A 27,019-nucleotide genomic window follows, 5' to 3' on the forward strand; every position below is an offset into this window, starting at 1 on the left:
GCATGCGTCAACACAAAGGCATCACATTACCCAGCACACCTACCTTCAGGGTCTTTGAAGGTCAGTGTGAGGAACTTGCTGGCGACCATGAACATGAAAACTACCCAAAAGCAGGCGGCCAACAGGAGCCACTGGTGGTGCATGGTGTCAGGTGTCAGCCATTCAGGGGCTCTTCCTGGAAAACACAAGCGAGACATCCGGCTACTCAGAAACAGGCCCAGACCCCAAGGGCAAGACAAGAACTGGCGAGTGCAGAGTAGTCTCAACCACACACCCCTTCTCCCACTGATGAGAGCGGTACTCTGACCCTGAATATGGTGGGACATTTTGATCCCAGTGAGCAATATTAAGGGATTGAGTCGATCCTGACATCAAATTGCGAGCACTTGGACAAAGGGGAGGACAATCGAGAACGTCACTGGGGCTTGTTTGCAGACTCCATCACACGGCTTGGCGGTCAAGTCCAGTCCAACTCGGCAGGACCCCACGGCCCTCAGTTTCCTAAGCTGTACTGTCATGGGAGCAGATGGCCCAGGCTTTCCCCTGAGCAAAGCTGGTGTGTCTCAGGGAAGTGCTTAAACACTGCGACAGATTTTGCTTTGGTGGATTTACCTGCCTCCTTCCTGCCTTCAACATAGGACTGAGTGACCCTCATGTGAGGCTACCTGGAAGCTGGCAGCCAGGTGGGCCTGGGCCACGCATCAGATCTTGGCTGTGGGAACTCACAGAGGGCAGAAGTCATCCCCGGGCAACGAAAAGCGGGTTGCGTTTAAGATCCTGGCTTGTGGCCAGGCTGTAGCCAGACCCAGAGAAATCTCATTCAAAAAGCCAGGGACTGAATGCTCCGTAGTCTCCGCCTCCACTCACTTGCCTGTCAGGGCCTGTGTGGAGCTGTGGGAATGGGGGTTTTTCATGCTACCGCTTGCAACAGAAGGGAGGCAGGGCACTGGCAGTTGTCAACAGGTCAGGGGAGCCACACGCTGCTGCCAGAGATACATCAAGTCCCGAGGAGCCTCCATCGATCGATCCCTGGGAAGAGAAACAAAAGCCAGTGTAGGTCACTTCACCTTTCACACACTGCTTCTTGAAGCCGGGCCAGATTGTTTAAAGAGACCACGCTGGTCAGAGCTGGTTTCCACGGCCGACTGAGGCCACGCATCACTCGGGGCCTCAGGGAGAGCATGGGCTTCTGGGCTCGCTGCTGCTGGGGAATGATGTCTCTGAGCATTGGTGCTTTTCTTCCTCTGGCCTGTGCAGGATGTCACCTCTCCGGCTGTCTCCACCATGCTTACCGGCCAGAGTCTCACTGGGGCAAGATATCTTAGAGCCTGCTTGCTTCTACAGCAATCCATCAAGTGATTACCTAGCCTACACTTGGACACCGCCTGCAGTCCTGACCTGGCTGCACCTTTGCAGGGTGGCTTGTGAGCCTGCCTGTCACCTCCAGGTGCCCACCTGTGAGGCTCCCATTCGAGGGCGGTCACACTTGACAGACAAGAACGCAGGCTGCTCAGGTGGGTTTGAATTCCACAATAACCACCAGCTCCCAAAGCCAAACCTCACCCACTGCTGTCAGGTCAACTTCAACTCAGTGACCCCACAGGGCAGAAGAGGGCAGCTCGGGCACCACCAGGTTTTCCAAGGCCAGAAATCTGTGCAGAAGCCGACTGCCACCTCTTTCTCCCAAGGAAGGACTGGTGGGCTCCGGCTGCCGACCTTCTGGCTAGCAGCTGATTGCTCAACCACTGTGCTGCCAGGCTCTTGCATGTAAAACAGCAAAGGTTTTAGTGCTGCGAACCTCAAGACCAGCAGCTCGAAACCACCAGCCATTCGGAGGGAGAAAGATAGGGCTTTCTACTCCCATAAAGGGTCACAGCCCCGGAAACCCACAGGGACAGTTGTCCTCGGTCCTACAGTCATTATGAGCAGGAATCAACGTGATGGCAGTGAGTTTTGAAGGGTTTTTCTTGGTGGGGAGGAGGATGTGGTGTTTCAAATATTGCCAGGGGCATACTTATGCTAAAAGACGGTTTGCTGCTTATCTGAAATTCAAACTGAACAGGGTATCCTGCATTACACCCAGCAATCCTACGCAGCAGAGGGATCCCAAACCCCTCAGCCGTCCTGCCTCAGCTGGGTTCTCTCCTCCACTGCCACGCCCCTAAGGACAGCACAGCACAGCACAAAGCAGGGAGCACTAGGCTCCGTTCAAGCCCCTCTTCCCCTTCTCACCAGCTCTGTGACTCAGCAAGTTCTCTTAACCTCACTTGGCCTCCATTTCCCATCTCCAACTCCAGGTCCCGTTTTGGCGTGAGGGTGGTCATGAGGACTAAATCCACACAAAGGACTAGCAGCAGCCTAGCCTGCAGCAGACCTTCCAGAGACATAAGCTGACTGTCCCCTCAGTACACGTTATGACTCTCAGGACAAATGTCGGGACCAGAAATGAACACAGCGGCTGGTCCGGCAAGGCTACAATGAGAAGGGAAGGGAAGGTCCTCTGGCCCCAAGGAAGGGGCTTCACTACTGACCTTCCCTGGAGACAAATGAGTGATAGATTGGTCACAGAGAGTAAGAAGCCCTGCTGTTCTCAGTCCACTTGACACCCAGGAGCAGGGACACCCGGAGTGGTCCACCCCGATTGATCACTGTTCAGTGCCCCACCTAGAAGCGGCAGACCTTTTCAAGCATGGGCCCAGGGGCCAGCATGGACTGTAAAGGAAGTAAAGAGGAGGGAGGCAAACAGAATGCACATCATCAGAACAGAGAGGAGGAGATTCCTGTGCACCGAGTCTCGGAAATAAATCACTGGTTCAGGATCTGAGAGGCCCGAACCTTGCAGTCCACATTCCCTAAGCTCTACACTGCAGCTAAGTGGATCCCTCATGGGTGCCGCCCTCTGCCTCCTGCACAGTCACATGCATGCTTACTCTGCCAGGCAGGGGTCTCCCCACTCTGCACACTGTTAGCCTGGCCCTCTTGCCAAACATCAGGCTGACTCTTGAGAGTGGTTTAGGGTTTGAGAATCTAATCTTCCTAATCAAAGCTAGACTTCCGGAAGGGCTCCTAGGTAAGGTTGGACAATAATGGGCAACAGCCTTCCATGTAGACCACGGCAGCTGCCCTCCTGGAAGCCAGAAGGCCTAGGGCTAAGATCTCTCTGTCTGGCTTGGTTGAGAGTGAAACCGGTGCTACTTGAAGCCTTGGCTGCCTGCCTAAGTCTTGGATTTCCATTTTAACTCCGGGCTCTTCACTTCATTGGGGGTTGGGGGCTCCAACTCCTAGTACTTTTTGTGACAAAGAGGAACTGCTGGCCGCAGGGTTTGCCTAGGCTGTAAACTTTCTGGGCCAGGTCACCGGGTCTTTTGTCCCTCCAGCGGTGCTGGGAGATTCTTTAAAATGTGTCCATGAACTAACAAGCACAGGGCAGGCGCTGCTTTTCAAGACTTTCCTTTTACATAAGATCCAGGTATCTGCGTCTGTTTTCACAAACGGAAGGACATCGAAGGATTTTTGCCTTGATGAAAACAGCTGAAGAGCGAAACCATCCGGCATTTGCATTTATTTTGCAGTAACCGTGCAGAGGCACCGTCTGCAGCCCGGACAGGGAAAGCAGCAGCACCGAGCTCCGCTGTGGCCTCTGAGCATTGGTGCTTTCTCTCCCTCTGGCCTGTGCGGGATGTCACCAACAGCCTCGGAGAAGTCTCAGGAAGCTTCTGAGAGGGTTACTGTTAGCGTCAAGGCCAGACGTGATGGAGCATCTTGACTGTAGTGAATGAAATAAAGACAGTGCGTGTGGGTGGAACTTGCCAGCATTCAGGTAGGTGGACAGACAGGGTACAGGGCTACCACTGTCACCGCTGCCACCCTCAGCCTTCCCAGTAACCTTGCCATCTCCCCAATTCTGGTGCGTGAGACTACACAGTACCTGTATTACGTCTGCCTTATGGTGTATTCATCACGCCATTCCCAATCTCACATTATGTTTGTGTTATGTGCGGGTTTGTGTGTTATCCGACATGATTTGGCAGGTTACCTTTGGGTCTCAGAACAATGAAAAAGATTTTCCTGTATCAATGGCATATTCATGGTAATCGCTTCTTTGTTGCATGCCACCTTCGCTTAGGAAAGGCTTCCCAGAAATGTTCTATTTTTGAATCGCGGTGGATACCTGGATAGACAAAAAAAAAACAAAAAAAACCCTCAATGCTGGCAGGAAGCCACCCACAAAAGCAAAATTCTGAGTTCAGAAATACTGACAAACACAAAGGGCAGGCTGCAGAGCTGTGTGTGTGATCTTACTGTTTTTAAAATTACACGTACGTGATCACATACACACACACGGAACGGGGGGTGGGGGTCTTACGAGTCATGAGCCCCTGGTTTTGGTTTTGCAGGGCTTGAGATCTTTGTGCCAGTAGCCAAACAGAGTGCACTAAAAATAAACACGGAAAGTGCCACCTGCGTGTGTCTACCGTCTTGCTTATTCCTGTCCTTTTATCGAAGCTTTCTCCCCCTCCCGACTCCCAACCACAGGGTCCTGCCCACGGCTCTGCGGTGGGGGCTCTTCTAGCTGGGAGGAAGAAAAGATGTAAGGAGCCGACAAAGGCAAGGAGGGCTCTGTTCTCCGGGGCTTGAGTGGAGCAGAGGAGCCATCGTAGGGATGATGCTCGACTGGGTGTGCACAGAGTCGCTAGGAACTGCTTCGAGGGCACCGACAACAGCAGTTTCTGTGTCCTCATCAGTGAGTTCTTACGTAGGCTTAAAAAATGACGAGGTATTTAAGACACCGAGCAAAATCTACAGAGAATAAAATCATAGATGCCCGTCGATGGGTCCTCGGCACTAGCCTGGTGGGTCTGTTTGTATTTTAGGGAAATAAAGTCGTACAGCTGAGGCTGGAGGCCCTCTGTGACCCCACCTGGCCCTCCCACCCAGTCTTCAGAGTTCCTCCTCCGGCTGATGATGCTTTCACAACATAAAATACAAGGCTGTGGATGAAGCAGCTGCAAGGGGGTTAGGAAGGTGGTCTTCTCGGCTCAAGTCAGGGCCAGGCAGGTGGAGAAGGCAGGCTTACCCGCAGCCTGCAAAGAAACACTGCCTCACACGGCGGTATTTTCTAGAGAGCCCAAGTCCTGGATGTACGTTTTTTTAAAACATTTAACTCATAAGTTGTATACTGGCTCAAGGGAAACAGCTGCCAAGGTAACCTTGATAAAAATTTTGATAAAGTGGGACTTGTTCTCCATGTCACAGGCGCTATCAGCCAGCCAGTGCTGGGCGGGGCGGGGTGGGGGTGGGGAACACAACTAAAGGTCTATTGTTCCGCTCTTAAAACACCAGCTCTCCTTGCGTCCACTGTGTACACACCTGACAGCATGCAGCACAGATGTGAGGTGTCTATTTGCATTAACCTTTAAGTAAAACATAGCCTAAAACTAGTTATTTAGCAGGTGCTTCAAATAAAGGGTGCCCTCAATTCCCATGCAGAACAGATGCCGGAGAGACAGGAAAGCCAACTGCCACGGAGTTGATTCTGCCTGGCGGGGGCGCATGCATGTCAGAGCAGACATGTGCCCCACCAGGGTGTCAGGGGCTAGGTTTTGGAAGCAGGCTGCCAGACTTTCCTCCTGCGGTGCCTCAGAGGGGACTCTGATAGTGAAGCTACCTTTCATTAACAGCTGAGTGAGTCCCATCAGTTGCCTCACCTGCGGCTCCCACAGGAGGATGATGGAGCTTTCTTCTGTAGAGTTACAGTCTTGGAAGCGCACCCTGTCTGATAAGGTGGCTATGAGCTGCTATGGACTCAACGGCAGCGAGTTTGGCTGTTGTGTATTTTGTGGGTGTGTCTATACAGGGTGTGTCTACATAGGGTGTGTCTATATATGTATATACATACATATATGTACATATACATATATACATACATACACAGAGAAGGACAATGATGTATACATTATCAAGGGTTCATGAGGGAGAGGGAGGGGTGGAAAAAATTGAGCTGATACCAAGGGCTCAAGTGGACAGCAAATGTTTTGAGAATGATGTGGGCAACAAATGTACAAATGTGCTTGACACAATGGATGTATATATGGATTGTAATAAGAGTTGTACGAGCCCCCAATAAAATGATTTAAATTTGAAAAGAGAGAGAGAGAGGGCTGTGTTGTTGTTGTGGAACTTGCAGCCCAGTGGAGAGACTCACATGATTCAGAAAACCCACCTGAGAGGTCATGTAGGGAGAGGGTGCTGTGAGAGAGAAAAAGTGGGGGTGAGGAAATACCTTGGCAGAGAGCATGGTTAACGAACAGGTGGCAGGCAATGCTCCCAGCGAAGGGCTCAGCATATGCAGAGGCCGTGGAGCCAGCAGGATGTACGGGACCTTGAAGGCCGGCCGGGTGGCCAGCTTGTCCAGAGCACAGCGGAGGGTGAGCATGAGTGCCGTCTGAGATGAGGCTGAGCAGACAGGACTCAGACAGCGCAGCGCCTCATGGAGCGGGTCAGGAACTGAGGTCTTTACCTTAGGAGGGACCAGGGCCAAGCAAGAGTTTTAAATAAGAAGGAAGGTGAAAGTGCGGTGATGGAACTTAAACCTCGAAGCTACTTCTCTGGCAGACAAAGGAGTCCTGGTGGCCCAGTGGGTGACGAGATGGGCTGCTAATCACAAGGCCAGCACTTCTGAACCACCAGCCATTCGGAGGGAGGAAGATGCGGCTTTCTATTCCTGTATAGAGTTGCAGTTCTCTTCTGCCCTAGAGGGTTGCCCTGAGTTGGAATTGACTCGATGGCAGAGAGGGCTTCGTTTGGGTTCTCCAATTGCAGGTGCTCGGCAATCTCTGTCCTCCCAGACATCCACTTAAAACCCAAGCCAAACTTACTGCCATCGAGTGGATGCCAACTCATAGCCCCCCTGTAAGACAGGGTAGAATTGACCCCTGAGTTTCAGAGACGGTCACCGTTTACACAAGCAGAAAGCCCGTCTTTCTCCTCAGGAAGGGCTGGTGGTTTCAAACTGCTGGCCTTTCGGATCACAGCCGGACACATAACCCTACACCACCAGGGCTCCAAACCCAGCTTTGGCCTGGGGACACCAGATCCCTCACAACTGATGTGCAGGGCTTTACACTTCGGGGGGTGGGACTCCCAGCTAACCACAGCAAACTTCTGCTTTGCGGTGGCAGGCCATCTGGATCGAGGCATCTACCTCATGACGCCAGACTTCCTGTCCAAGGCAGCAGTTCCTGGTTCCCAGACATTAAAACCCCAGCTTTAAAAATGTGTCTGTGCATTAATACCTCAACAACACTGGAACAGAGAAACAAGAATCTTTGGAGGTGATGTTTGGGCAGGCTGTAAAAACTCTGCAGATCATTCTAATGAGCAGCAGGGGAGAGAGCTGTGGGTACAGAGTTGCTTCCCCTGACATGACTGCTCAAATTAGAATGCCCACATGGATTCCCGGAGCTCTTGTTCAAATGCAGATCCCAGGCATCCTAGCATGATACCCACTCTTCCTACCACCTACTCCTCCCATATTAGGAAGGAAGGAAAATGAGCGGCAATGGGCATCTAGTCCACTGGCGACTGTCAATGCTCCGAGTCACTAAGTGTTCTGTAGAAGCAGCGGAAGGAGGTTTAACAGGTCCTCCCATCACCACCCACTGTTTCACTCTTGTCTAGCAAGCCCTTTAGCAGGTACCATCTGCAGCAGGGGTGGGGAGCCTTTTTCTGCCACGGGCCATTCGCAGGGCCAGACACAACGATCAAGTTCCTTCTGCTATATTTGGTCAAGCATCTGATTAAGTCACCCCTAAGTGATGGCTGGAACCTCTTCTCTTGGGTGAGGCATGCGATGTTAGCTGGTATTGATGATTTCACGCCTCGCATTATAAGGGTAGTGGTTTCCCACCTCTGATCTACAGGGACTAAACTGCAGAAGTGCAGCTTGTCTGGCCTTGGGAAAACCCCAGTGACGGCGGGCCACTGGCTGAACAAAATGAAAGACCCTCCAAGCTCACTGAGCCTCTGACACTCTCGGCTGGCTGAAGACCTCAGGAGAGCAACTGGCTTAGGGGAGGAAATTGGTGAACTTCCTGCATGGTCCTGCCCAGAAAGGGCACCATCAGGGCTCAGGGTTTTCATCTGCAGGGAGACTGAGGCCTGGCCCAGGACAGTCCTTCCCCCAGGGCTCTGCAAAAGGCTCTCCCTGCAGGCCAGGTTGACAAATGGCTTTTAAACAGCCTGACATTTCCTGTAATTAACTCCCCTTTGGTCAAGGAACCAAGACAACCCCCAAAGTTCCCCCTCCTGCTAATGGTGGCCAATCTGAGTGTGCCGGCCCCCTGGTTACTATGCGCTGCCCTGCACAGAGTCACCCCACTTCCCGGGAGTCTGTACACCTGTCTTCCCGGCGTTACTATTCCCATTGATTTAATGGGAGTTTCACTTGTCAAGATGTCAGGCTTGGAAACCAAGCTACAGGGTCTGGGGCTCTTTGAAAAGCCCCAAGGCCTGTCTGGTGGTTCAGAGAGCTAAGGTAAGCAAGACCATTGCTCAGCCTGTAAGAAATCCTCACCGCCCCCCTCCCCTCTAAGACAAAAGGACAGCACCCACTCTGCATGTTTCTAAGTACTCCCAATGGCTCTGGTACTTTGATGCAGTTTCCCCTCCCTGAGCTGTTCCAGAAAAGATTCTTATGGATTGATTCACTGTGCTGGGCTGCAAATAACCTTCCTGCCAAGCTACCCCCTTCCCCATCCGTTTGAGTTGTACAAAGCTTCTTACATTGTGCTTTGGGGTCAGCCTCCACCTGCAGGGCCCACTTTCAATGAGCACAGTAGCTTATTAAGGTTCTGAAAAATCCTTGGGTTAACAAGCCCGAGTCGCCCAGTTTAAATGGGCTCTTTTCCAAATGTTGATTCACTCAGCAAACATTTACCAAGCCCCTGTTCTGAAGGCAGGCTGGGGCTTTCCTACATCCTGTTCTCAGAGGGCTTGAGTCTAGACAGGCCACGCCAAGCCGTTTGGGGCGAGACGGTGCAGGTGGTGTTGGGATTATTGAAGAAGGGCAAGGGGATAAAGGCCTTGGAAAGGGGATGCCTTCAAGAAGAGGCAGGGAAGAGGGAGGGAGCCCATCAGGCAGGCACCTGGGTTAAGGGCCTGGCCTCATGCTTAGTCTCCCAGCAGCGGCCAGGCTGGTGTGAACAATGCATAGAAGGGGAAATCATCCAGGTGAGGAGGCAAGGGCAGGCAGCAGCTCCGAGCAATCATGTTCAAGGTCCTGAGGCTCCCTCCGGTGTAGGAGGTTGAGTGGCCAAATGGGACTTACAGCAGACAGATGGTGGGTGCAAGGATTGTCTTGTGTGCTTACCAGCAGACCGGATACAACAGAGCTAGTCACCTTGTGCTTTGCATAGTAATGTTTTGTTAGCATTACTTGTCCCAGTTAAATGCACAAAGGCACATTCAAACCGTTTGTAAATATCCCCCCTAAGAACTCTGCTCTGTGACCCCTGCCCATGACACACCCACACATGCACGCACACACGCATTTGATTTTGTTGGTGAATGGGCTCCCCACCTGCTCATTTTGGTGGAAGGCCACCTTTCTTTCCACCTCAGTTCTTCAAGCAAACCACCCCTTCAGTCACCCTGGGCTCCTGTCAGTGTCCCTTTACTGAGATGGGGACTCCTGGGTTCTTGATCTCACCACATGTCACCCACCCCAGGGAAAAAGGATCCAAGGGCCCAGTGTCCAAGTCTTACATTCTTGCAAAACCCAGCGAGACACTAAAGGAGTCTCCGTGAAAAACAACACAAAACTCTTGAGCAGGTTATGAGGAAGAAGGGACACCAGTCAGCTGAGGGTGGAGCAGGGAGACACATTTTACCACTAACCATTTAGGAGCCGTGGGTGTTACGCGTTGGCCTGCTAATTGCAAGGTCAGCAGTTCAAAACCATCAGCCACTCCACAGGACGGGTCAGCGTGAGTCAGAATTGACTAGAAGGCAGTGAGTTTGATTTGCTTTGTATTCATGTCTCCTGGTTTTGAACTACCCTTCTGGGTGGGCAAGTGATTAACAAGCACAGCTACTAACAGAAAGGCTGGAGGGTCAAGTCAACCCAGAAGCACCTGGGTGGGGGCGAGGAGCCCTAGGCATCTAGTCCCCAAAGTTCAGCCATGGAAAACCAGCTGAGCATGATTTTCTGATAGTCCTGAGTTGAATCAACTGGATGGCCCCTGGGTTTGGCTTAAAGGCATTACCTCATCCATAAATGATTACATTACAACTCAATACAAGAACGTGGCATATGAGTTCGTTATGTAAAGTTCTATTTCACTGTGTGAGGTTTTTCTATTGCTAGTTCAGTTCAGAAACTCCCTTTGTCTGCTCCGCCATCACCATGACGAGTGATCCTCCTTACATAATTTATCATCATGAGTTGCCATAATAAACACACACCCCTACCTCAGTCCAGCAGAGATGCCTTTATGAGAGTAGGAACGATGCTTTCTCATGACAAACAACGCTGATGAAGAGCAAACACCTGCATGGGCCATACTACGTGCCAGGTACTGCTCTTAGCAGATAGCCAGTTCTGACAAAATGCCGAGATTTTTACATTGAAGAAAACATTTCGAACATACATGCATGTACTCTTACTCGAGAGTTTTTTTTATATATATTTCCTAAGATCTCCATACAAATCCCTGATGGCACAATGGGTTAAGCTGTTAGGCTGTTAATCACATTGTTGCTGGTTCAAAGCCACCAGCCCCTAGACAGGAAGAAAGATGAGGCTGACTGTTTGCTCCCACAAAGATTTACAGTCTTGGAAACCCTAAGGAGCAGGTCCACTCATATAGGTCACCCGATAGGTGACTACAGATCGGAATCCATACAAAAGCAGTAGCCTTGGATTTGGGGGTGAGATATTTCTCATGAGCAAGATAGGAAGCAGAAAGAATACCAAGTAACAAGGATCTCCACTGACTGGTGATGGCTGTTCTCGTCCATGTACCTGCTGGGGCTGTGGTTCCTGTGTTGTGCTGTACTGGCCCGAAGTTCTTGGTTCTGCTTGTCACGGTCTAGGACAATTAAACAATAAAGATCATTAATTGTATAAGGTCAATACAATTGGGTTTACACGTTAATAAATAACCACTTTGGTTTTTCAAGCATTATTTTATGCAACAAGTCTTAAAGAAGTGGAGTGTACAGGTATACCTCATATTTTTGCGCCCTGCAGATGATGCATTTCGGTTTGGTTTTGTTTTTTAACAAAATGAAGTTTTCTGACTACCCTACTTACAACAAGTTGATCAGCACCATTTCCCAAAAGCAACACTCACTGCATGTCTCTGGGTCCTAAAAACCAAACCAAACTCCCTGCCGGTATGGGCTTATAGCAACCCCATCAGACAGGGCAGAACTTCCTCGGCCAATTTCTGAGACTGTAACTCTTGATGGGAATAAAAAGCCCATCTTTCTCCTGCGGAGCAACTGGGGGTTTCAAACTGTGAACCTTTCCAGTTAGCAGCCCCACTCATAACCACTGAGCCATTAGGGCTCCTCCCCATATACTAAATGTTATGGGACACTCAAACCGCTGCAGTGTAGTGGAAACCTGGTTTTTATATGCCGTGGGAAGTAACAACAAAATCTATGTCACTCACCTCGTGACAGTCTCTTTATTGGGGTGGTTTGAAACTGAACCCACAGTACCTCTGAGGTATGCCTCTCTTTGAATTTTTTGGTAAATGAATGAATATTCTAAATCTTAGCCCAGAAAGCTAACTGTTCTTCCACAGAGCTTATTATGGAAATGAAGTAATTTAGGAATGAAAATAGTCAAATCCTATTATACTTGTTTGACATGTTTGGAAGTGGGGAAGGGATTCTACCTAAGACTCCATTTTTTTCAATGTAATATGTCCTCTGAATTTTGTATTCCTTCAACCTTCAGCACTTGGCAAATTCTAGTCAAATGTCATACAATGAATAACTGGAAACAAGCCAAACTCTGGGAATTAGAGAGACTGCAGATTTAATAGAGTTAGCTGGCAAAATAAATATTTAACACACAACACAGCCCAAGCTGCCTTAGATGCACATCGCAGTCTCACTCTCTCTTATTCTAAGAACTCCCTTGGGCAGGGGCAACATTCCTGTTTCCAATGCTAATTTCAAAAGCAATGCATGTCATGCAGCCCGGAAGGGTAAGCTTTATGCACGTATTCTTATATCCAGATTGCTCCAGACATGTACTAGGCGCAAACAGACTCCCAGGGTCTCTGCCTTTCTAAGGTCCTGTATTGGCCTCTCTCTCCTCTGTACTGGCTCAGTCTTTCTCACTGAAAATGTCCTGGCTATAACTGTAAATTGACCCATAAAATATGCTAATTCCTTTTCTCTTTTTTTTGCTCGATTTGCAAAGACTCTGGTCTCCATCCCAGAGGAGGAAAGCACTTTCTCCTCAGTTATTTCTTTGAGAGTCTATTCTTTGCGGTCCTTAGCAGACCCAGAAAGATCTTTCTTAGCATCTAGAAATTCCAATTTTAAGTCAATATGGACCATGCCCTGATAATGGCAAGGGCTGGGCGGGGACCATTTTAGTCTCTTCAACAACACAAGCCAAGACAACACCTGGTCACTGGAAAGAGGGAATGGGGGCATGCTGAGGATCCGCAACGAAGCCCTTCTTCAGAAGCATGGCTCTGGAGCTGCCTAGTTTTCTTTCAAGAGAATCTGAGACGCTCCACATTCTGGCCCTTACAACTGACCAGCCAAAATCCCCAACTCCTTATGGCCCGAAGTCCCAGACGTTTGGGTGTTTCAGACACAAAACCCCTTTAGACAGTCCTCCCGCCTAGCTAGCCAGACCCGGCTGGCCCAACCCTTTCCTGCCTTTCCTAGACTTGGAAAACAAGCGTGACAGCTCCTGGAAAACCTAGTTCATCTCCCCAGGCAGACCCGCCAACTTCTGACAGGCTCCAACCGGCAGACAGGCCCCCGCTCCGCCTCACCCCGTCTGTAACGGTGCGCCCGGGGAGCATGCCCGCCGCCTTCTCCCGCCCGGCCTCTGCGAGCCGAGGGGCGCGTTTTCCTCAGCCCCGTGAACGACGTGAATGACCGATCACCCACACAGCGAGCACCTCGCGGAGCAAAGCGCCCAGCTCAGCAGCACGGGCGCCGGCTTGTTGCATAATTAGTGGAAGTCCCCAGGCGCCTTCCCGTGAACCCCGCGGACCGGGGAGGCTCTCTACCGGCCCCGCACCGGCGTCGCCGCACACCCGCCGTCTCGGGTGGTTTCGGCCCCGCCCCCCCCCCCCCCGCGAGCGGGGTCGCTGCAGCCATCTTCCCGGCCGGCGGGCCCTCGGGGCTCACCCTTCGAGGAGCGCTCGCTCGCTGGGCGCCTGCTCTGCGCCGCGCCCCTCGGGCCGGGGCTCGCTCGGGCCTCGCCGGGCCTGGCGGCGGAGCGCGGGGTCCCGGCTCCTCCCCGAGGCCGCGCCGCGCCCCGCCGGCCCCCCGCCGTCCCCCCGCGAGGCCCGGAACGCGGCGGCGGCGGAAGGAGGAAACCTGGAGCGCAAGGCCGGCTCCGGCGAGGCCGCCGCCACCACCGCCCGCCGCCGCACGCGCCGCCCTCGCTCGCTCGCGTCCCCGCCGCGTCCCCGCCCCGGCTGCGGGCCCGCGGGGCCGCGGGAGGAGGCGCGGCCGAGCCGCCGGCCGTACCGGCGCGGGCACGAGCGCTCGCCCGGCGCGGACCAGCCCCCGCCGGTCTCCCCGGCGCGTCGCACCCCCCGCCAGACACCGCGCCTCGCGCCCCCTGCCCCCCAAACACCGTGCACCCCCGGAAAGGGACCGACACCGAGTCGGCCGAACCAAGCCCAGCAGGTGCCAATCCAGGAGCCAGGCTGGGTGTGGGAGAGGCAAAAAGATGTCCGCAAACTTGGAAAGGGGGCAAGGGGGTCGCTTGAGTTTGGGGCACCTTCCAGCGTTTTCAAGGAAATCAGAACAGTGCCTGCCTAGATAGATGCCCCTCACGTATACAGTCACGATGGCAGCACACCTGCTTACCTGGAGACAACGCATAAAGGCCTGGGCGCTTTGTAGGCCTAAAAGTCAGAAATGGGTAAGGTGTCAGGATGGTATAGTCTAACAGAAGTCATCCCCAAACTGGCTTTGTTGCCCTGAAGAAAGTAAATCAGCTTTGTTCTGACCATACCTAGCTTACATATCCCTATTTAGTCAACATGAAAGGGGTGTGTGTGTGTGTGTGTGTGTGTGTGTATCTGCATTCACTCACACAACATGAAACTACATCCTCAAGTGCTTGCAAAAATTTATCTTCCTTGTTGGCTCTTACAAAGCCCTGCTTATGCAGCCAATCCACAGGAAGAAGACATCACTGTCTGCTCCGGTGAAGATGTTCAACCCAGAAACCTAACAGGTAGGTAGTTCCACTCAGTGGCAGTGGGTCTGGCTTGAATGGATTTATTGAGTTAAATATTGGCAAAATTTACAGAGAATTTCACTTTTGTGGATGAGCAGTTCACTTTTATGATTCCTTTCTATCGTGCTTTAAAGTTGGCAAGATAGTTCATTCACATTGTCTTTGGTCACACATTCAGAAGAAGTTTATTGGGCCCTTCTGGCTGCTGGAGTTTAGATGACACATTTTGGTGTTCTTCATGGGAGAAAAGCAATACATAAATTTTGGAGCTTAGGTGTGACAGAATAGAATGCAAGGTAAGGATCCAAGATTTGGAATCAGATCCAACCCAAAGCCTGCCATCCTGCCAATTCCCACTCACAGTGACCCGATAGGGCCGACTAGAACCGCCCCAGACTGTATCTACAGACACAGAGGGCGCCATCTCTGCCCAGGAGCAGATGCTTGTGAGTTCCAGCCATCCGTTTTTTGGTTAGCAGCCCAACACAGAGCACACTGTGCTCCAGTGGCCCTTGGAATCAGATCGGGAAAGTTCATAGCCTATTCCAACCCTTGGAGCATGTGACCTTGTGACCTTTCATCTCTCCGTGTCGGGTATCTGGAAAGCTACTAAAACGTATGTGCCTCAGAGTTGGTGCTCAAGAATACTGCACTTTGAGTACATAGCACAGTTCTCACTCAGTACTAAAGCATTGCGGCAAATACTGTCATTATCGCCATTGTGCATTACATTCCCAAGATGCTGTTCAAAAGAGTCAGATGTAGTTTTTTTCTAGGGCTTTACACTTTGGAGATTAAGGTCACTGAGTATTTTTCTTGGGGAGTTCTTCAAAGTTATTCTGGTCCTCATTTACTCCTATAAATAGGCTTCCAGGTAAGTATTGGTATTTAGTATTTATAGCAGGCAGATGCTCACTAAAGCAGCAGCTCTGAAAATGCAATTTGTAGGCTGCTGGGGTTTTCCAAAATCAATTTAGAGGAATCTCAATGTCAAAATTATTTTCATACTAATGCTAAGGCATATTTATTTTCCATTATGTAGATATTTGCTCTGCATATTTTGGTTGTGCAAAAATATTAGTAGGCAAATCTAATGGTGTTCACCGTAGATCTTGGCACTGAAACAGAACTATGAGGGGGTACCCCAGCAAAACAGACTTTTTTTTCAAAGCTATGTGTTCAATTAAAAAAAATTTTTTTTACAAAACAACCTTATCACCTTCAAAATGCTCTCTTGCAATTCCAGTCTTGGAAACATTTTTCAAGCTCATCTGTTTGGATGGCTGACAGCACGTTCCTCGCTTTTTTCTTCACCTCTTCTACATCTTCAAATCACTGTCCTTTCATGTCCCTCTGCATTTGTGGAAACAAAAAGAACTCACATGGTGGCATAACCAGTCTCCCGTCTGCCACAAACTGTTTTGGTCAAAAACTTAGGCAATTTTCTCAGAACTTCTAAACATAAAGCTTGATTAACAGTCTGACCTGATGGAATGAACTCTAAATGCACTACTAGTCGACATCTTTGTCTGTTTGGGAAGTTGACAGATGTCCAGAACGAGGCTTGTCATCAATTGACATTAAATTTTTTGAAATGAGAAAACAACTTGTAAACTTGAGTTTTTCCCATAACACTGTCCTTGTAAGCTGTGTTCAATATCACAACAGGTTCTCCGGTATTTTTCCCTGAGAGTGGAAACAAAATTTCACAACAGCCCCACACTGTCCATTTAAATCAGCTATCACAAAAACAAGGTTTGAGTGAAACTCCTTTTACGAAAAAATTAACTGTGACCGGAGAGAACATTTCCAGGCAACGCCACTGGGTGCACTAATTCAGAGCAAATTGCTGGATGCTGGCCTAGCAGGAAAAATGCATACTACAAAAGCTCCACTCTGCCTAGAACAATTCCAGTTTTGGGGGTTACCCTCTCTGTATTCTAGTCAGTGCACTCTTCACCACCATGCACTTTCAGTAGAAACAAACAAGACCAAACGTTTCACCAAACAAGGTCCTTCCTGGAGCTGTTCTCCTCTTTGTAAAGAGAGGAGCATGCACGCATAGCTTTCCAGCTGCCTACTAGAGAGGGCGATTGCCTCAAGGCAAACCACGTGGAGGACAGCGTGTAGTGTAAAAACCAGACACAAACAAGCCAACTGGCTGTTCTTTCTGCTCCCCTGGAACACCAGTTTCAGTCGGAAAGAACAACTGACAAACGCTGATTCCTCAGCTGTGGGTGTTGGGCAGACATTGCCCGAAAAATGAGTGAATTGAGATGGCCACTTTACGGAAAATAACTGGTGGATTTATGCCAATGATAAAATTCAAGTTCTCAAATGAAAATTCGAATTTTGGGAAACTTTCATTCATCATTGTGAGTTTGATCTTTTGAAAAAAAAATTCTCATGAGCTCTATGATGTTACTAACAACCGTGACTTTTGAAGATGCTGTGTAGTGAGACGTGTCAACATTTGGAAGATCTGCATGCCTCAGGGAGCTATTATTTTCCAGACACCTGAAGTCTGATGTTGCAAAACTATGTATGTGAAAAATTATTTATAGCATATGCCACATAATACTAATCCTTAAGAAATGACCGCTTGTTGAATTTTGGTATAGTATCATAGAGAAACATATACAGGTTTTCTTCATATTGTTAACCCAAAGAACTTTTTAAAACAGATGGAATGGAGAGCAGATATAACAATCTAGATATCTTTTATTAAGCCATGCATTAAAGAGAGCACAGTGAAGTGTTGTTGGAATTCCCATTCATTGCAAATTTATCCAAAGTTTGTTATGATTCACACAGTCAAATGCCTTCCATAGTCAATGAAACACAAATAAACATCTTCCTGGTATTCTCTGTTTTACGCCAAGATCCATCTGATGTCAACAGTGATATCCTTTGTTCCACATCCTCTTCTAAATCCAACGTGAATTTCTGACAGCTCTCTGTCAATGTACTGTTGCATCGATCAGTTTTTGAAATATTTTCACAGACTTCTTCCTGCATGTTATAGAACAGCTGTTATACAATAGTTCCCACATTCTATTGAGTCACTTTTCTGTGGAGTGGGCACAAATATGGATATCTTCCAGTCACTTGGCCAGGTTTTGTGTCGACTGGGCTTGAGTTCTCAGTGCTTTGAGAGTTGAGACCTTCCCCATAATGTGATCTAACGTAATACAATCAACGCCCTGATGGGATGCTGTGAACAAAGCAGTTACTGAGGCCACAGCCATGATGATGTCCTTGGGGGTGTGGCCTGCTTGATATTTACGTAGAGAACTGTGGAGAACTTGACTCTTCTGGCTGGCCTGGATCCCAGACCTAGGTAACTCCTCACCCTGCTTGGCTGTTTGGTGTTGTTGCAGAATTGCATATGTTACAGCATTCACAATAGTTATCCTTTATTCTTCTGCGCCTCTCAGTATCATCACTGACATCCCTCACCTTGTGTTGACCTTCCCTTCACTGTGGTTTGCCTTTCCCTACACCAGAGTTAGTGTGTGTCTTCTGTCTAGTAAAGAAGTCTCTCATCTCTCCCTCCCATCCCTGGCAGCAATAAAAAGATCACTGCTTTCTGTGTGTAAACCTATTTTTTACTTTTCCTAAAGGTGGTCTCACTCAGCATGATGTCTTTCAGATTTGCTCATGTTATAAGATGTTTAGAGAACACATCACTGGGTGTACAACATTGTATGTACCTGTGGCCGTTAGATTTTATGTCAACTTGCACTTGTGTAGGGTGGAGTCCAACAGGTCAATCAAGTCACCGCCTGGTGATGCCTCCTTGGAGGTAGGGACTAGGAGAGACTAGGGACCTCACCTTTCTCTGCTCCTTCAGTTTTCCGCTTGCCTGCTGGGACTGTCTCCAAGGGTGGTCTAATGTGAGCTGCTGACCCAAGGAGCCAACCTCTGAGCTGTCACAACCCTGCCTTGTCCCCATTTGATCTTGGATTCACACAATTCTGCACCCACCAGCCTGTGATCTCCCTACTTCCCACTTTACCTTTCTGTGTTATCAGCCTGAAGCTACATGAGTCTGAAGAAGGCTACAGCTAACATCAGACCTCTGGACTTGAGTTAGACTGGACTGGGATAACTTTTGATATGAAATCACTTCTACATATAAAGTTACTTCATATATATATATATATATATATATATATATGTCAATGATTTTGTTTCTCTAGACAACCCAACTTAAAATAATACCACATGTTGTTTATCCGTTCATCCACTGATATACACTTAGACTGTTTCCATCCTTTTGCTACAGAGAACATGTGTATGATTATGCTATTCATATCACTGTACCTATTTTTCAAGGAGCTATACCTAGGAGTGGGCTTACTGGTTTGTATGGTATTATGATTTTTAGCTCTTTGTTGAAACATTATGCCATTTTCAATTGTGGTTATACTGCTTTACAATTCCATCAGTAGTGTATAAATAAGAGTTTCAGCCTCTACATAACCTTGCCAGATTTTATTGTTTTCTGTTATTTTGTTAGTCCGGGTAGACTAAAGAAACTAATCCAGACACTCGTGTATAAAAAGTAGCCTTTTATATTTATATATTTTCTCTATTAAATATCGAGAAAACATCCCAGCCCAGTCCAGATCAAGTCTTTAAGTCTGCTATTATCCCAGATGTCCTATACCAATCTATAAATTCCTCTTCAGACATGTGAAACACATGCAATGGTGCTGAATGCAGGACAATCACAGGCCAATGGGTGGAAAGTCTTGTGGATCCAGTGATGGTATAAGCATCTCAGCACTGGCAGGGGTCTCCATGTGGCTTCTCCAGCTCTGAGGCTCTAGCTGCCATCAGCCTGTCTCCAAGTGACTTGTCAACCAGAATATCTAGCAGGATCTCAGCCTTGTCAGTAGAGTCTCCAGGGGAGTGAGCCTGTGTCCCACCTCAGACTATTTATCTCCCTAGGCGACTCCAAATGAGGTTATCAAGCTGCCACCTGATTGACAGGCTGAATTCCACCCTTCTCCCCTTATCCTCTAAATGGACAGCAGATTATGTAATTACCACAGAGGTGTACTTTTTAAATAGTGCCATTTTTACAGGGGTGAGAAGGTATCTCATTGTGGTTTTGATTTGCAACCCTCTCATGCAGCGGTTCTCAACCTGTGGGCCACAACCCCTTTAGGGGTCGAACAACTCTTTCACAGGGGTCACCCAACTCATCGCAGTAGCAAAATTACAGTTATGAAGTAGCAAGGAAAATAATTTTATGGTTGGGGGGGGTCACCACAACGTGAGGAACTGTGAAAGGGTTGTGGCACTAGGAGGGCTGAGAACCACTGCTTTAACGACTAGTGGTCATGAGTACTTCTTCATGTGTTTTCAGCTGTCTGAATATTTTCTTTGATGAACTATCTGTTTGTATCCACTGCCTATTTTGTTTAATAGGACTGTTTCTCTTTTTGTTGTTGAGATGTTGAAGTTTTCCACATACATAATTGGGTTAAAACCATGTCAGAATAGAGCATTGGACCAACTTCCCCCAGCCTGTAGGTTATCTTTTTACTATACTGTTAATGTTTTTTGTTTGTTTGTTTTGCTTCTCTGTTAACATTTTTTATGAACCTCAGTACTTAACTTAGGTAGTACCAATTATCTAGTTTATCTTCTGTTGTTTGTTTATTAGTTATGTTTGATAGTGTGTTTAAGCCATAAATTAAGACTCCTAGAACTTGCTATCCTCGCTTCTCAGGAGCATTCCGACTGCACTGCTTCCAAGACAGATTTGTTCTTTGGACAGTTCAGGTAATTTCAACATTCTCTCCCACAAGTCAAATACATCAATTCATTTACAGCCTTCCTTACTCATTATCCAACTTTTGCATGCATATGAGGTGATTAAAAATACCACGGCTTACGTCAGTGCACCTTAGTCCTCATAGTTATATTATAAATGAAGACATCATTCATGGTACATAAATGGCTGAATGACAGTCAATACGACGTATACACAAGTGACCTAGGGCACCTCCAGCGTTTCCCTTTCAGAACGTGCCATGTGATCCTTCAATTTTCTTCTGGTGCTATGCTATGTCCTGTAGAAGGCAGGCAGGCACACGAAGGGAAGCAACTGTTACCCCTTAGTTAAGACTTGGGGGAGTGTTGCGTGACCTGCATGGGGCAACATAAGCAAGAAGTAAACATCATGTCAGGCCACGGATAGTTCAGGCCATATGTGTCGCTTCACCTATCCTAATCTGCCTAGTTATGCATTCTATTGCAGTGATGATGGTACTGAAGTGAGAGAGAGGATATATAAGTTTTATGAGGTTGCACTATGAGAAATTGCTGATAGTGAAGTGTTTGGGATCTTCAAGGTAGCAGTTCATAAGATTCACCCTACCAGTTCTACCTCTGTGGAAAGGTAGATGTGTTAAATGTCATCTGGATCTCATTTTTCTTTTCTATAAACATCATACCTAAACAAAGGCATAGAACATGCCACCCAACAACATCAGAATACACGTTCTCAAGTACAACTAGCACACTCTCTAGAAAAGACTGTGTGCTAAGCCCATGAAACAAAACTCAATAGATTTAAATGATTGAAATCATATGAAGTATATTCTCTAATCACAATGGAGCTGAATTAAAAATCAACATCAAAAGGAAATTTACAAATATATGAAGATTAGAAAGCACTTAAGATCAAAGAGTTAAAGAAGAAACGAAATTCAAGAACATTTTGAGATGAATGAAACAAGCACATTACGTAACTAAATAGATGATACAGTTTTTAAAAGCGCTTAGAAATGTATGGCTGCAAATTCCAAATGAAAAGAGAGAAAAATATTTTTTAACTTTTAACCTTAGGAAACATGAAAAAGAAGAGCACATGAAACTTAAAGCAAGCAGGAGGAACAAAATAAAGAGTAGTCCTCATGGAAGCAGCAGTCAAGAGATCAAATAATGCATTGCACTGGGTAACTATGCTGTGTGCAAAGTGTTGAAGTGCGAGGATGTTACTTTGAAGACCGAGGCGCAACTGCCCAAGCCGGGGTCTTTCAACTTTCTCCTATGCGTATGAAAGCTGGACACTGGATGAGAAAGGCCAAAGAATTTGATGCATTTGAATTATAGTGCTGGCAAAGATTGTTCCAAGTACCATTATCTGCCCAAAGAACCAACAGCTGTATTTGTTGTGAAGAAGTACAACCAGCATGTTTATTACATGGTGAGATGGTGAGACTTTGGGCATGCTATCAGGAGAGATTAGTCCCTGGAAAAGGACATCAAGCTTAGTGGAGGGGCAGGGAAAAAGGTACTCTCAACAAGATGGACTGACATCGTAACTGCAACAATGGCCTCAAACATAAGGATAATTGTGAGGACGGTGCAGGACTGGGCTGTTTCATTCTGTTGTCCAGAAGATTGCTATGAGTCAGAACCAACTCAGTGCTCTTAACAACAGCAGCAGCTGAGCAGCAGCAAAGAGATAATAGGAAAACAGCAGAGAAGATCATTGAAATCCAAAATTGGTTCTTTGAAAAGATCAAGATAATAAATAAGACTTTAATAAAACTGACCAATAAGAAAGAAAGAAAGACGTCTCTAGTAACTATATTCAGGAATGATTCAAGGACATTACTAACTTCAAAAAAATAAAAATGATGTGCTTGACACAATGTATGTATGTATTGATTTTGATAAGAGTTGTACAAGCCCCCAATAAAATGATTAAATTTTACAAAGGTTAGATACGACATTTTAACCTAAAAATTTAAAAACTGATTATAAAGGAATACTATGAACAATTGTATGGCAACAAATTTGACAACCTAGATGAAATGCTCTTTATTGGAGAGTAGCTAAGGCACGTGGGAGATAGGGTAAAGTCAAAGAGCTGAACAGAAAATTTCACAGGACAGCTCAAGAAGATAAAGTAAAATAATATAATGAAATGTACAAAAACCTAGAGTTAGAAAACCAAGAAGGAAGAACACGCCCAATAGATCTTAAACTGAAAGAACTCAAGAAAAAATTAAAGTTTTGAGTGGCAATTTGGAAAGATTCTATGGGCAAAATATTGAATGATGCAGGAAGCATCAAAAGACGATGGAAAGAATGCAGTCACTGTACCACAAAGAACTAGTCGATAATCCACCATATCAGGAGGTAGCATATGAGCAAGAACCAATGGTATTGAAGGAAGAAATTCAAAGTACTAAACTGAAAGCAGTAGCATTGAAGGAAAAAGTTGCAACTGCACTGAAAGCTTTAGCCAAAAGCAAGGCTCGGGAATTACTGGAGTACCCATTGAACTATTTCACCCAGCTGAGGAAGCACTGGCAGCACTCACTCATCCGTTCCCGGAAATTTGGAAGTCAATTATTTGGCCAACTGACTGGAAGAGATCTGTATGTGTACCATTCCAAAGAAAAGTGATCCATACGAGTGCTCAAGTTACTGAATTTTTTCAAATATTTAAAGAAGAATTATACCAGTCTTTCACCAATCACCTTTTTTGCCATTTTTTCTTTTTTAATTGTTTTATTGTGAAGTAAGCGATGGTTTACATATCAGATAATCATATTTTACATTTAACAACTTATTAAAACTCCCACAGGCTTGTTCTGTCCTTCTCCCCCATTTTTTCCATTTTCCTTTGTAGAATATTATTTCCTTCTTCTCTCGAGTTTCTTTCTTCTTCTGTCTAGCCTTTGGCTCCAGCTTCCTTCTCCTCCCGTCCTGGTAAACCATCAAAGTCCATTTCTTTCATCATGAGAATCTTGTCTTCTTTCTTAATATCAGTGGTCTCCTAAAGTATTTGTCCTTTTGTGTTTGACTAACTTCACAAGAAAAGAAAACTACAGACTAACATCTCTTATTAATTTAGATACAAGTATCCCCAACAATAATTAGTAAGCTGAATCTAGCAACATAAAATAAAGGATATATATATACCAGCAAATGATCTTTATACCAGCAATGCAGTTACTTTAACATCTCATAATTCATTAATATGATTTCCAGTCTTAACAGTCTAAGGAATAAAAAGCACCTGGCTACCTTAATAGACACTGAAAAGGCATTTCATAAGATGCAATGCACTTTCATGATACAGCACACAACAAACTAGGAATAGAAGAAAAATTCCTCAGTCTGACAAAGGGCATCTTCAAAAATTACCACAGCCAACATCACACTAAGTGTTGAAAGTTTTAAAAATTTTCCTTTGGAGTCAGGAAGAAGATAACATGTATGTTTTATATTTCTAATGAATATTATGTTGAAGTTTCTAGCCAGGGAAATTAGATGAGAAAAGTATGAAACACATCTACATTGTAAAACTATCTATTTGCAGATGATAGAATTTTATATGTAGAAAATAAGGAATCTTCTATAAACCTGTTAGGACTATTAAAGGTGATTGGCAATGTGGCAGGATAAATCAATATACAAAAATCAATTACATTTCTATCAATGAACCAATCAAAGTAAAATTGGGAAAACATTTCAGTAAAAAGAATTAAACACTTTGCTTCACTCTTGTGCTGCTGTAACAGAAAACCCACAAGTGAATAGCTTTAAGAAACAAAAATCTTTTATCACATTTAGAAAGCCAGAAGGCCAAATTCAGGGCACCAATGAAATATTTCTCTGTCTATTTTGGTGATAGGTCCTTGTCTCCTCAGCTTCTGTTTGCTGATTCCTTGGAGATCTCCATGTAGATTGGCATCAGTCTTTACCCCGGGGCCTAGAAAGTTCTCAGCATTTGGTCTAGGGTCCAAAGGATGCTCCTGGTTCTCCTTTCTTGGTGATAATAAGATCACTCTCCTATCTAGTATTGCTCTCCTTTTAGCTGACGTAAGAGAAAAGCACTCCTAAAACAGGGTATAAGTCAAGTACTCAAGACTCTTACAGGATTATGACTCAAAATATACCCTCACTAATCCTGTCTCATATGGATATTAGGATTTATAACACATCACAAAATGTGGGTAATTACATCAAATTACATAATGGGAGGCAACCACACAATACTGGAATCATGACCTAAGTTGACCCTTATTTGGGCGTGACATAATTCAATCTGTGAGACTTAGAATAAACTTAACAACAGAGGTGCAAAACGTTTACTCTGAAAACAAGAATTACTGAAAGCAACTAAAGACCTAAGTAAATGGAGAGACATCTGTGTTCAAGGGTTGTTCAAATACAGTTCAAATGGTAATAGTCTAAATTTATCTGCTGGACCATCTCAATCGCCATCAAAATTCCAGCTGACTTTTGGCAGAAATTTGAAATCTGATCCTAAAATTCACATAGCACTTCAAGGGACTCAATTAGCCAAAACAATTTAGAAATAGAAAAACAGACTTGGAAGACTCATACTTAATGATATCACAGCTTGCTAAATGGCTGTAGTAATCAAGACATTATGGAACTGACATGTTGGGGATTGTCAAGTTGATTTTTGACTCTCAGGGACCCGGTGTGACAGAGTACATATATCATCAGGTTTTTACAATAGTCATCTGCTGAGGGTGGGTTTGAACTGTCAACACTTCAGTTAAGAGGCAAGTGCCTTAACATTGTGCCACCAGGGCTCCTTATGGCATAAAGATAGACATAGACCAATGTAGTAGAATTGTGAGTTTAGAAATATGACTTCACATTTATATGCAGTTGGTTTCTGACCAGGCAGCTAAGATAATTAAATGATGCAATAGCCTTTTCAGCAACCTGTGCAAGAAAACTGGATATCCATAGGCAAAATAAGCAATGTATGAATTGTGATAAGAGTTGTATGAGCCCCCCAATAAAATGATTTTTTAAAAACATGCAATAAATAAATAATGAAATCAACACCTACTTCATACCATATACAAAAAATCACCTAACATGGATCATAAAATTAACTGCGAGAGCTAAAACTATAACACTCTTAAGATAAAACATTTTAATAAAAAAACATAGATATCTGACTCTTGGGTTAGGCAATAGTTTCTTAAACATGACACTCAAAATATAAGTTACAAAAGGAAAAAAAGGTTTTAATTTAAACTAAAATATTGTGCTTCAAAGATATCACTAATAAAATTAAAGCACAATCTTTATATGGAAAGAAATATTTGAAAGTCATGCATCTTATAAAATACTTGTTTCTACAATATACAAAGAATTATTACAATTTAATAATGAAAAGATAAATAATAAAAATAGTCAAAAGTTCTGCATAGACATTTTCCCAAAGTTTTCCATCTGTATATGAAAACATGCTCAGTATCATTAGTTTAATTAGAGATATCAAAATCATAATGAGATACCACAATGATGAGTATAATTTAAAAAATCAATAACAAATATTGACAAGGCTGTGGAGACATTGATTCCTCATATACTACTGGCAAGGATGTAAAATGATGCAGCCACCATGGAAAACATTTTGGAAAAGTTTCTCAAAATGTTAAATAGTTCCATATTACCCACCAATTTCACTCCTCGGCACATACCCAAGAGAAGTGAAAATGTGTGTACATAAACATTCGTATATGGGAATAACTGAGATATCTATAAAATAACAGATGAATAAGCATTGCAGTTCACATCATTTTTATGGATCTAGTGACTAAAATAGTGGGTAGAAAGAATGATCAGCTAACAATTGTTAGGTGCCATTGAGTCAAATCTGACCGATAACGACCCTATACACAACAGAAGGGAACGCTGCCCAGTCCTATACCATCTTCATAACTGTTCCTATGCTCGAGCCCACTGCTGCACCCCCAGTGGCACAATCCATCTCGTTGACGGTCTTCCTCTCTCCCACCATCCCTCTATCAGATATGATGTGTTGTTTCTCCACAGACTAGTCACTCCTGACAACATGTCCAAATTTCTATTCTGCCCTTGCTGTGCAGTTTGGTAAGTCATTTAGTTTATGGCCTAAATTAAAATCTGTCTGCTATCTGAATAGCAGCTCTAATAACCTATGGAAGCTAGACCTGGATCCATGCAAAGTCACTGTAAAGGACAGAAATTCATACCTAGATGTAAGACCTGTATCACCACTTGTCTGCCACTGGAACTGTGGTGGCTTTCAAGTATAATCATTGAAATGAGGAGTGTACAAAGTATGAAGCTAGAAACATTAAAAATCATAAAAATGATGGATACGGCTAGACATACTGGGAATTAGTGAGTTAAAATAGGCTGATACTGGCCATTTTGAGTTGGACAATCATGGAGTTGACTGTGCCAGGAGTGACAAATTCAGGAGAAATGGCACTGCATTCATAGAACATTTCAAGATCTGTCTAGAAGTACAATCAAGGCTGCCTGTGATAACACAATATCTATAAGCCAAAAAGGATTTCAATTAATACAACTAATACTCAAATTCAAGCACCAACCACTAAAGCTAGTGATGAAAAATTGAAGATGTCCACCAACTTTTTCCAGCTGAATTGGTCAAGATACATCAATAACTGTTAACAACAGGAATTTGAAAGTTGGAAAATATGTTCTTGGTGATAGAAATGAAGCTGGAGATCACAAGCTATAAATTTG

General features: G+C 45.6%; 2 protein-coding genes across 13 annotated transcripts in view; one reads left to right on the plus strand and one right to left on the minus strand.

Moving 5' to 3' along the window:
* The window catches only part of CHST10 (carbohydrate sulfotransferase 10), a 34,971-nt gene extending 21,362 nt beyond the window's left edge, over positions 1-13,609 (minus strand). Inside the window, exons 1-6 of one of the 12 annotated variants that reach the window (XM_075563247.1) lie at positions 13,390-13,609; positions 11,024-11,090; positions 6,284-6,520; positions 4,037-4,171; positions 872-1,029; positions 44-175 (exon numbers count right to left, since the gene is read on the minus strand). In XM_075563247.1, coding sequence (XP_075419362.1) covers positions 44-175; positions 872-914 — 175 coding nt within the window. In that variant the 5' untranslated portion in view covers positions 915-1,029; positions 4,037-4,171; positions 6,284-6,520; positions 11,024-11,090; positions 13,390-13,609. Of the gene's footprint in view, positions 1-43; positions 176-867; positions 1,030-4,036; positions 4,172-6,283; positions 6,521-10,972; positions 11,091-13,028; positions 13,126-13,157; positions 13,255-13,389 lie in introns of those variants that run through there. The other 11 variants (XM_075563245.1, XM_075563246.1, XM_075563249.1 and 8 more) reach the window with 11 other exon arrangements.
* Positions 13,610-13,699: 90 nt separating this feature from the next.
* Positions 13,700-27,019, plus strand: part of NMS (neuromedin S) — a 49,280-nt gene continuing 35,960 nt past the window's right edge. Inside the window, exons 1-2 of the mRNA XM_075562564.1 lie at positions 13,700-13,896; positions 14,387-14,452. The gene's annotated coding sequence lies outside the window, so the exon portion shown is untranslated. The remainder of the gene's footprint in view (positions 13,897-14,386; positions 14,453-27,019) is intronic.

This window comes from Tenrec ecaudatus, chromosome 11 (assembly GCF_050624435.1).
Source record: "Tenrec ecaudatus isolate mTenEca1 chromosome 11, mTenEca1.hap1, whole genome shotgun sequence".
In the NCBI taxonomy this organism is placed as follows: domain Eukaryota; kingdom Metazoa; phylum Chordata; class Mammalia; order Afrosoricida; family Tenrecidae; genus Tenrec; species Tenrec ecaudatus.